This window comes from Parasteatoda tepidariorum, chromosome 8 (assembly GCF_982258835.1).
Source record: "Parasteatoda tepidariorum strain Cologne lab strain chromosome 8, Ptep-v5.0, whole genome shotgun sequence".
In the NCBI taxonomy this organism is placed as follows: Eukaryota; Metazoa; Arthropoda; class Arachnida; order Araneae; family Theridiidae; genus Parasteatoda; species Parasteatoda tepidariorum.
In genome coordinates, this window is record NC_141762.1 from 35772787 (window position 1) to 35784650 (window position 11864).

The 11864-nt window shown below is 27.5% G+C and overlaps 1 protein-coding gene across 2 annotated transcripts in view; it reads left to right on the forward strand.

Annotated features, from left to right (window-relative positions):
* Positions 1–8802, forward strand: part of LOC107446840 (cationic amino acid transporter 4) — a 39061-nt gene extending 30259 nt beyond the window's left edge. For both annotated transcript variants that reach the window (XM_043053795.3, XM_016061612.4), the window contains exons 3-4: positions 5693–5801; positions 8450–8802. In XM_043053795.3, the coding sequence (XP_042909729.2) occupies positions 5693–5801; positions 8450–8676 (336 nt within the window). In that variant the 3' untranslated portion in view covers positions 8677–8802. The remainder of the gene's footprint in view (positions 1–5692; positions 5802–8449) is intronic.
* The last annotated feature ends 3062 nt before the right edge of the window (positions 8803–11864 follow it).

The following is an 11864-nucleotide window of genomic DNA, read 5'->3' on the forward strand; positions in this document are numbered from 1 at the left end:
TAGAATGTAAATCCTTACAATTTTTAGGGCCAAAAATTTTTCCCGTTTAAGGGCAGTATTCAACTCTTACTTCGTCCGCATTGTAAATGCAATCACTTTCTAAAAGGATGCCAGGGCTACTTCCCCCCTAAAGATTCTTCTAAAGTTCTTAAAATCAGTATTTCGAATATTATTCTCTAAGGGAAGTTTTTCTTTTTGAAATTATCTTCGCATTGCACTGAGTCATCGGTGGATGTAGCCTTAAAAACCCTTTACCTGGATGATTGTCTTTAAATAGATTTTTCCTACCAGTTCCCGTTTGGACATTAAGGACGCAATAAGATAAAAATTTGGCTAATTATTGGCACAAAAGCCTGCAAAGAAATTTTCCATTCAAGCTTTTATTATTATATTTAGTCAGTAAACATAGTTTATTAAGGTGTCTAAGGTATGATGTAATAACTATTTACTACATTTATAAATATAATAAATAATATAAAGATAAATTTCAATTTTAAACGGAATTTTTTTAAGTCCTTAAATTAAAATGTTAAGGCTTGTAGCAATAAAAAAAATATAAAAAAAATACTGCATTGATTTTTTTAACAAAGTAGTGAATTATTATTTTTTCAATCTAAGAACCTGTGTCTATAACTTATTTGAAACTTATTTTAATATAGAGTGAAATAATTTAATATGTTGTGTAACTAAATGGATAATCCCAAGAAACGGAATCGAAAATATAATAACGTCATTGCTTTAAAAAAATAATGGATGATAATAAAAATAGGCATGTTTTGAGCGTCCAATAATAAAAGTCACAAGTTATTCAAGCCTGACCAGTCTTGAGAATGGGCGCTTATATTTGAACGCTCGAAACATGTTGACTTTTGCTTCCCTCTTCATATGTTTTGAAGCCAGTTGAGTTTTTATCGTCAATTATACTGTTTTACATTTGGGTCTTGATCATTATTTTGATAAGGATTTTACTCTCGTTAAAGTAAACATATGCATTTTAATATTTTAACAGGATTTATGTGGTCTTTAAAAACGTAAGAGCATCAATATTGTAAAAGTTATATTTAACTTAAAAGTTAAAATTTTGAGACCAGATATTTTGAGTTAATGAAATTAAATATTTTATCTTTTAAGTTTTTGTGCCCCCATTTCAGTATCTTAAAGATCTTACGAGCTCTGTTTAAAAAGAAAGTATCAGATATATATAAGAAAACAAATTAAACATAGTAGCAGTATTTGGTGGTAAATGTAGCGTATCGTAATTGAAGAATATGCTGTGCGACATTTTATGGTGAATTTGCGAACGTAAGTTTCAGAATGAATCGAAACATTTGGATGCTATTTGCTAATCATTTTTATCCAAAGAAAACCATGTAAACTAAATATCTAGCAGAATGAAGCGATTTCTTAAAAAATGAATCATACAATGTGCAACATATTATTTCAACATCTTATTCTTAAACATAACATATTTCAATGTTTTTAAAATGGCACTAAACATTCAGCAATTCCTTGAGTTATAGAAAAAAGAAATATCGTAAATTATAGAAAACCTTGTAAATGTGCATTAGAATTACTATACAATCTTTAATATTATTTTTCAAGTACTTTTTTTTCCTTCAAACTTTCTTGCTTAGAAGACTCGATTAAAGCTGTAAAAATGTTTATCCCTAAAATTTTGTATTTAGCTATAATAAGTTATGTTAATTTAATTTTAGTATGAAATCCTCGAATAAATATAGCAAAAACAGCATAATCTATATAATATCAGATAAAAAGTTCATGTATTTAAATTCTAAAAACTTAGAAAATCAGAAATAATTTATAAATCGATACAAATTTTCTTTTCAAAGGGGATTAAAATATATATATTTTTTTTTGCTTTTTGGATAGAAATCAGCTTAAAAATTGTCTATTGCCTAGAAACTTCGAGATATTTACTATTAATAAATAATTAAACCTCTCACATCAATCAAAAACATTATTTAAATTTTTTTTTACAGTCAGAGCGTGGTTGCCTAGCAACCTAGTAAAATTACGCATTCCTCTTTTGAATTAGTCAATGGGTTATCTTAAAATATTCATTTGCGCAGGCGAATTTTTTTGGCGGTTTTCTGGACTATCGCCAAATATATAAACCTTTATTGCAACCCAATTTACCAAACAATTTTTCTAAAATTTTGTCTACCCCCCCTAATTCAAGTGCCTAGATTCCAAATATGTAAAAAAAAATATATGTTTATTCAGAGAAAGTACGTTTTTGTGTCTGATTTCGTAACTTAATTAATAGTTAGCACTAATTAATTAGCATATTTGAAGTCACCCCCCGGAATCATTAAGATTGACACTTAGTTCGTGAAAATCCGATCATTAGAACGAAAGTTATTCAGGGTGATTCGTTTTTTTTTTTGCGGACTGTACATACTAAGCTTCAGTCTTTCTAGTGTTAACTAAGATTGGCCAATTATGTGTAAAACTGATTAGAAGTCGTTTTTTTTATGGAATTCTAAAGATTAAATAATCATAATCATTCGTTTCTTTACAAATATTTGTTCTTACAAATCTTGTTTTCTATTATGATTCAGAGCACATGCCGCGAATACTTTCCCCCTATTTAGTCCCTGGGTAGAACTTACCTTTTTTTTTTTAAATATTAATACTACGTTTTTATTAATTCTTTATCAAACCTGTGAGGCACAACTACTTTCTGATCAGCAAGAGCATTCAAATCTCTACTAGAACTCGGTATCTGAGGTCGATACAAGTTTTAATTATTTCTGGATCACAACACAAAAGATTCTTAATCCTTTACCAGATTAAAAATTTAAAAAAATAAATAAATACAAGAGTGCTCAAATTTCAATTGGAGTTCTGTGCCTGATAACAAAATAAGTTTTAACCATGTCCTCGACGTTATAAGCAGAATTGCATTTCCAAATAGAATTTAATGTCAATGGAAATTTCAACTATTTTCCAGCAAATTAGAGTGCTCAAACTTTAACTAGAATTCTGTAGCTGATGCCAATACAATTGTAAATTATTTCATAAGTAGTAAAATTTAAGTTACTATTAATTAATTATACAACAATTAATTAGTTATATGACATAAATAAAATGTACAAAAATAAAATATATTCTCCTTTTTAGTCCAATTGAAGAAAAAAAAATTTTAAATTTTTATTTTACTATTTTTATTTCCGTTATTCCTGCATAGGATTTAGTTAATAAAATAGTTTGATTCTGTTACACTGAATACACAATAACTGTTTTGAGGCAGTATAGTCGCTTTTAAGGAAAAAAACAACATAACCAAAAAAAGAACCTTTTTTTGCTGGAACATAAAATTGAGGTTAGCCACAAATATATAGTGCACCTTTCAATTGAAAACAAAACAATGAAAAAGCTTTTGCGATTTGGATTGAAATTTTAACGGTATAAAGATAAAATAAATAAAAACAAAATATATTTACACTTTTGAATAATTAAATTTCTCTTATTATTTAAATAGTTACAGGGTTCCCACTCAATTTCAGAAGAAAAAAATTCCCTGACTTTTCTAGGAATACAACGTAAATTTCAATGAAAATCCGGACCACATTTTCATCAGAAAGCTTTGATTATTTTACTTGTAATGTGAAATATTAGATTTTCTGTGTAAAAAAAATATTATTAAATTAGTAAAGGAACATTTCAGTTTGACTGCCGGCCGGCCTGTGTAGGGGGCAGGGAACTGTCCTTGCACCAGAAAGGTTCTGGGTTCGAATCCCGGGCAAGGCATGGGTGTTCTTTACTTCTCCATACTATCTGTCCTCACTGTGGGAGCGACGTTGGCCTACCTAATATGGTGCCCCTGAAAGAGATACCAACAAAATTGCCCTGTATTGCCGGATGTTAACACAGGTGGGCATTGAAAAAAAAAACATTTCAGTTTGACTAAAATGTGAAATGTTTATAACAAATAATTGCAATAGATGTTAGAATTTTTTAACTCTAATCTCAATAACTGATTACTGTTACTGACAATTTTAAGACTAGTTATTTTCTAGGAACATTCTAGATTTTTGTAAAAAAAATTGCAACTTTCCCTGATTTTTAGAGTTAAAATAAAATTCCCTGACAATTCCAGGTTTTCCCTGACCCGTGGGAACGCTGAGTTATCTAAGAATACAATTTAAATAATAAGAAAAATACAATAAATTAGAATCCAAATACAGTGAAGACACGTCATAGGAAGACAGTCTCTTTGTTTGAATAGACAATGTGGTATTGTTTCGAAACATTTTAAAAGTGTTTATAGGATTATTCAACTAATTTTTAATTCTTGGTAGTGTTTTATTTTTTCTTTACTTTCGTGAAAACATATTACTTTTCAATAAAAAATCATGAACTCCATTCATCATAAACTCCAACTCATCACCTGATTTATTCGAAAACAATTTATAACATGTAAAACAAAAGTGCTTTTAATAAACAACAATTTTGAATTGAAAGCAATGCAAATTTTTAAACCTTAAGTCATTTCAAATGACAGATTCTAAAAATTGACGGAAATCGGCTGAGCAATCAATTTTAGAAAAGTATTATTTTTAAATGTTCACTTCTTGGTAACTATTTGAACTATAGTTCTTACTTCAGAGCTAGTCATATAAAATTCCATCAATTGAGATTATTCTAAAATTTTTATTGTTTTCCATACAAAAAAAAATTTTATACTAATTTTTTACCTGGGATTACTTTTTGATAATCCAGTTGTATGGGTTTGAGAAAAAAGCTTTTTATTGCCATTATTCCAGCAAATATTGAGAATTACACAAATGAATACAGCATTATAGTGCTCAAACTTTCACCAGTTCGCTTGGTAAAACTACTGGGAGTATATTTTTCAAATTATCGTTAGCCCATATTTTGAACACTCAGACCCGTTTTCGAAGGCCCTATCTTGCCGCGTAATTTTGATTGGTAAATAGTTTGAAAGATCTCATGTCATTCTATTTCCCTTATTATCCTATTAAGATCTATTAGTAAACATAAATAATTTTGCTTAGTAATTATTTTTTTAAACGAAAATTTAAAAATTATTATTATAACAAATTTAATGAGTTTAATATTTTTGTCTAATCAAATGAGGTGATATATTAAATATAATTTGTGCATGCTTCATATAATGCATGAAGTGGATCATTAAGTTCTAAAAATGTATAATACACATTAAAGTAATTTACAAAAAAAAAAAAATTATATCCCTAAATATAAAAAATATATATAAAAACATTGTAAAACGGTTAATAAGTTAAGACACCGACCAATTCAAATAAGTTTATCCTAAAATGCAATGTAATAAGGAAATATCATAGAATTACATTAAAATAAAGAAACCTTTTAGTTTTGATTTAGAAAACACTCAAAAAGGTAATAATAGCAGAGTAAAAGAAGAAAAATAAATACTACAGGTTTACTTTTAAATTTGGGATACAAAAATATTTTATAGGAAAATGGTACCTTTATGACACTTATTAATTTTATGATGACAAAAAAAAAAAAAAAATATGGGAATTACTGTGGAAAAACTGGATTCTACCATGTAATTATCGGTCCCATAAAAATGTATCGACAACAATGGAAAACTGCAATACCATCCTTAGATTTTTGCATTAGTTAGGTTTTATCAATTAAACAATGTTAATTATTTTTACAGGTACCATTGGTTCCATTGATTCCCGCATTAAGTATACTTGTCAATGCTGTTCTCATAGTCAATCTCAAAGCAGCTACATGGTTGAGACTGTTAGTTTGGGTAGCTGTGGGTAAGTATCTAACTGTTGAATAAATTGATACATTCTAAGAATAAAGGCAATATTTATTTTTACCCACAAATATTTTCGTGTTTATTGAAAAAAAATTAAACTTACAGGCCATATTCTTTCAAAAAGGAAATATTAATTCTGAAATCACTTCTGTGAACAGAGAGTTACATTTCTTCATTTCATTTCGTATTATTCTCAACAAAATGCAAAATCAACATTTGTAGAAATCTCTTAAAAAGTAAAATTGAAAAATGATGTTTTACTTATTTAAATGGTAATAAAAATATATGTTTTCCCAATATTAAAAAAAAAAAAAATGCTGATTTTTAAAATGAGATGGAACAGCTCAAAAATGTTTATTATTTTCAGAAAACACGATTAAAATAATTTTCTTATAATTCTAAAATAAAAGTTTATTAAGGACAAGTTAGATGAACCAAAGGTGGCCATTTTACAGGTTACCTTTACTTCTCACGCAAGTAGGGTGGCCCTCAAGCCACCAATGACGTTTCCAACCCTGTCTTTCGTAATGACACCTCAGTTCCTTTAACCACTGAGTCATTATTGTTCAAAATAAAAATAATAATTATCAAAACAAATGCATTTTAAATTTATAGTAAGGAGTCAAATGATTAGTTAAATAGTGACACTGACTTAAAACATAGGTAAAGTCGTATCCAATCAAAGTATGAAATTGATTTAGACAAATTTTAAAAAATCGTCTAAGAACATTAATGGGAGATATACAAGGGTGCCACTCTAAAAAAATTTAAAGACTGAACTTATTTTTTGACCGAATAATACTATCTAGCGTTGTTTACCAAACTTTTATAAATTTATAGCTCACTGACACCAAAATTTACCTTTCCTCGATAATAGCCTACATATTAAATCAATCATTTGATTATTTTTTCTAAAATTTTTTTTCATTATTTTAGGTTTTTTTACCAAACAAAACAAAAATAACAGCTAACCTTGTATATTTTTTTACAACTATTACTGAACAACCTGAAACCATTCATATCTCTATTTTTCACTTTACCGTTACTTACTTTTTATTTTAGCACTATAATTTCTTTCCTTTTTAAAAAAATAATCTGGATTTAACTTTGGCCAGCTTGACAATAGGTTAGGGTGGGGGAAGCAAACTCGACCAGATTTAGATTCAGCAATAGTACAAATTTAATTACACAAATAGATGAAGTTCAACCAATCCAATTTGTCAAGACTTTAAGAATAAGATTTAGTGAAGCTGACAAAAAGAAGATAAATAAAAGTCCTGACATATCATTACCATATTATATGTTTTCATTAAGATATAATATTACTTTTTTATTTTGACCAAAATAATTTTTAAATTTCTAATGAGAAAAAAAAGGAAATTTAATTGATAGAATTTATTAGTCCATTGATTTTTCTCAAGACTGATTTCAGTCCCCAGGACTGAAGAGTGGCACCCATGGAGATATAGCAAACAAAATTATTTGTAGCTACAACAATCATCAGGTACTTTCAGTGTTATTTCACTACACGGGTAAGGAAATTACATTTGAGGGTGATGTATGAGATAAAAAAAGAAAGGGTTAGACGTTAAGAAAATTTAGTCACTTGTTTAGAAGTAAAAAATATAACTAATCAGTATGAAACCACAAAACTGAAAATGAAAAAAACCAAGAGAGCATATCATTCTTTTACATCAATTGCTGAATCAAGGACCAATGACAATTTTAAGATAAACCAAGTCAAATATCAAGTCCTGGACCAACAGGTTGCCATTAATTTCAAGCCTTGAAAAAAGACATTTTTTCTTTTTTTAAAATTCTAAAAACTGAATATCATTCTACTTATTGTAATAACATTTCTGATACTTATATCACTCTCACTGTATTGAATTGGCAAGAAAGTAATTTCGGCTTAGTGCAAAACGAATTTTTTTCTAGACAAAAAATAAACTTAATCAGTCAAACATCTTTCATTCTATTTGATGACCTTTTGCTATCTTTCTGGTAAACTCCATGCTCATAGAACTTATGGTCCTTACCAGCAAAAAATTTGACCAAGTTTAATTTAAGGTCATCATTATCGTTGAATTTTATACTATTTAAAATCTTAGTAAACTTTGAAACAAATGATAATCCAATAGTGCAAGGCTGGGGCTATATAGGGGATCAAAAAGGAATCTTGTTTAGCTAAGCAATGCAAGGCCTCTCACATCTTTAGCAACATGTACGAAAATATTGAAGCTTGGTTAGAAAGAAATATGTCCTTCACACAGCACTAACCATGCACTATTAGTCATTTATTTTAAAAGTTTGCAAAAAATTTTAAATGTAAAAAATGTTAGTAATAATGATGACCTCAAATCGCAATGGGTTGAGATTTTCCGATAAGGACCCAAAGTTTTATGACCGTGTGATCATGACGTTACCAGAAAGTTAGCAAAATGTCATCGAGTAGAATGGAAAATATTTGACTGATTAAAATTTATTTTTTGTATAGAAAAACTTAAGTTTTAAGTCACACTAAAAACTGAAATTGCTTTCTTGCCAGCACAATAGTTAAGTCTGATTCTTACAGGAAGTATTTTTTCCCCCTCATTCAGAACAGCAAGCATTTTTAAATTTAAATTTGTCACTGTGTTATTGTAGGTTTGTCTATGTATCTTACATATGGTGTTGGCCACAGCAAGCTTGATGCTTCTTCACCAACAGCCACTCTATTGAAAGCAGGCTCCCCTCAGCCAACAACATGGGGATCACTAGAGAGGGAGCCTACTGCTCCTGATGCCAGAAGTATAGAAAAATCTAAACAAAAACCTGTTGCCAGTTCTTTGTCCAAAGAATTTTTATTTGAAAATGCTGATATGTCTCCTTAGAGAAGGTGATAATATTTTCAACTTCTACATTTTTGTTAAATGATGGTTTAAAAAAACCCAAACAAAAAACAAATAAGAGCTTTGTACTTAAAGTACAGTAATTTATTTAATTAAATCAATAATAATTAAGTAATACGCATAATTATGAAGCTTAAAAAATGAATTTATGTAGATTGGCAAGGATAATCAGGTTACTATTTTGTAAAAAAAATAAATAATAATAATAATAAAAATACATCGAAAATTGTGTGCAATAAAGTAAACTAATATTTAATTAGAGTTTCTCACAAAGTAGAGCAATAATTCTAAAAGACATTTATATATTTTTCTTATGATAAAACTTACTGCTTAAGGGGTCTTCCTAGAGTGTCTTAAAAATAAATTTGGTCTCATTTACAAGAAAATAAATGGATACCAAGCCCAAAGAACATAAAACCTGCAAAATTTTTTAGTTCTTAGGGAATTGGAAAATTTTTTTAAAAAATAATTGATTATTTATTGCTATTTTTATTTAAAAAAACATTGAGCAACTTGATTGAATTTTGGACAAAAATTATTTATTTCAACAACCTGATGAATTTTAATGGTTAATAAGATATCCCGTCAAGTAGATTAAAAGATTTAATTTTTTGAACTATCATATCTAAAGTTTTAAATGTTATTTTCAATATCTCATTCGAGCATCTGATGACCATAATTAGCTATTTGATATTTTCATTGTTCTGATATTTTATAGATACCAATTTTTTTTAAATGTGTTGCATATATCTACTCTTTTATAATATGCAAAGCAATATAAAAATGGAATTTTTAATTGCTTTTTATAGCATTGCATTGTATTCTACATAATATGACATATTTAGTGTTGTATAGACAATAAAATTTTAGATAATTGTTTAAGTAGGTAACAAATTTTAGTAAAAAAAAAATTTAATTATTTATAACTTAACGCTTTTAGAATGTTTAAATTTCTCTTGTTATAATAACCGCAGTTAAATGTTGCTATTACTATTTTACTGTTTAATAAAATTTAACTATTAATGCCACTAGTTAACGAAAAAAAAACTTTTCCTCAGTCACTTTAACATTCAAATTTCGTATTTGAGGCTAGAAAAAAGCTCTATGCTAATGAAGCTAAGCTTCAGTTTTAGAACAATCTGAATGCATAAAGGAACATGCATTTTAAATACAAAAATTTAATTTCATTTAGTTGATAATTAAAATGTTCAAAAATCAATATTTTTTGAAATATTTATTGAATTTAGTATGGTTTATATTACATTGTAAATATACTATTTTAAAATAAAACTAGAATGAATATGAAGAAAAACAAATCTGAAAACTATTTATAAATTATTAAACTAAAAAAATGAATAATAAAATTTATTCAGATTTCATAGAACTGAGATAATACAAAACTTTTAATATAGAATCATTCTGCAATTGAATATAAATTAGATGAGTCGCAAAATATTTTTAACTGTTTTCTTTCAAATTTAAATATATTTTTAAATATAAAACATAAAAGTTATCTAATATACTACAATTGTTTTTAACTTTTTAAAAATTATGTATATATTTATATATACCCTGTAGTAGAAACCCCCAGATTATTTCTTATCTAAGTTTTCATTTTATTTTTAAAAAGCAAAAAAATGGTGGGGGGTTACAATTGCTAGGACTCTTTTTTAAAAAAAAAAAAATATATATCCAAACTTGTTTTGAATAAAAAAAAACTGATTTGAGAGAGCACCACAAAGAGCAAAAAGTCAAGTTCTTTTTTTCTGTTGCTTGTACAAGCTTAATTCCATAGGGATTTATTTCCTTTTTTGGTATCATTGTATAATTTTTAAAGACTTCATATTTGCAAATTTTGCTACTATATCAGAATCAGCTGAATTTTAATAATTCTGTCAGACTGTATTGAAATTGCAGACAAATTTGGTTTTATGAAGACAGTACAGCAAATTCACCCCGTAAATTCTGCTAAAGGGTATGTATAAAGTTTGTGCTTAAAATTATTATTTTTTTCACATTTGTCCCTGATAAGAATATTACTTAGTGTTAGTGCTTAGATAAAATTTTTGATGATTTGTTAAAAGCACAATGTATGCCCAACATTAAAAGGTATAAGCTGAATCTTATTTGCAATTTAATATATTTCACAAAAAAAATTACATATTCTTCTCTAAGAAGGAGGCTGACATAGCTCAAAAACCCTTTTGTCATCAATTCTAAGAATATTTTTAAATTTATAACATACAAAATCTTATCAGATTTTTCCCATCTAGTTATCGATGTTGTAATTTGGACCAAACCATATTGTGACATTAATTATTTGTGGCTCTTATCTTAAATACACCTATATAACGGCACACTAAAAGTTATTAGCATCGAACTAACTCACAATTGCGATGTTTTGAGTGGTATGAGTTAACTGTGTTTACATAAACACAACCTCTCTAAATATATAGGCATTAATATCAGCTTGATGCAAGTTTTAAAATTCATAAGTTACATTTGCTAAGATGTGAAGTTGTTTGGAAGCACATGGTTTTTTGATAAATTTTTTTATCAGCTATTTAAGTCATCTTTAAGGTTACAATATTCATGTCCAGCCAAACTATGAAGAATTAATAGGTCCCAGTTAAGAAGTTTGCTGGGTGCATACAAAAGAAACTAAAGTCTTGCTTTTTTAAAAAAAAAAACTTCAATGGTAATTCTACACAAATTTTTGGAATAAAAAATTTCTAGAAGTTTAAATGTAATAATTTTAAAAAAAACACATTAAACATAAATGTAATAAACTAACCCATTCAAGACAATAAAGGGAAAGAAAAAAAGCACTTCCCTAGGCTCCGCACACTAAGAGAGGTGCAAAAAGAAAATGCCATATGGAGATCACAGCCCTATATGAGTCAAAAATATCTTGATAGATTATACTGAGAGAATCATGCAAACTTTTGTGGAATGTATTAAATTGTCAGAATAGCTTTGGCTTATACATTTAATAGTCAAGTAATAAGCATTATAGAACAGTCCTGAAAACAAAAATACATATTCCAAATAATTTGGCAGCTATTAATTTTTTAATATAGATTGATTATGTATTTAAATGCATTTGATGTATATTTAGAGATATAATAAATGTTTTGTCTAATATTTTAGTAAATGCATGTTCAATCTAA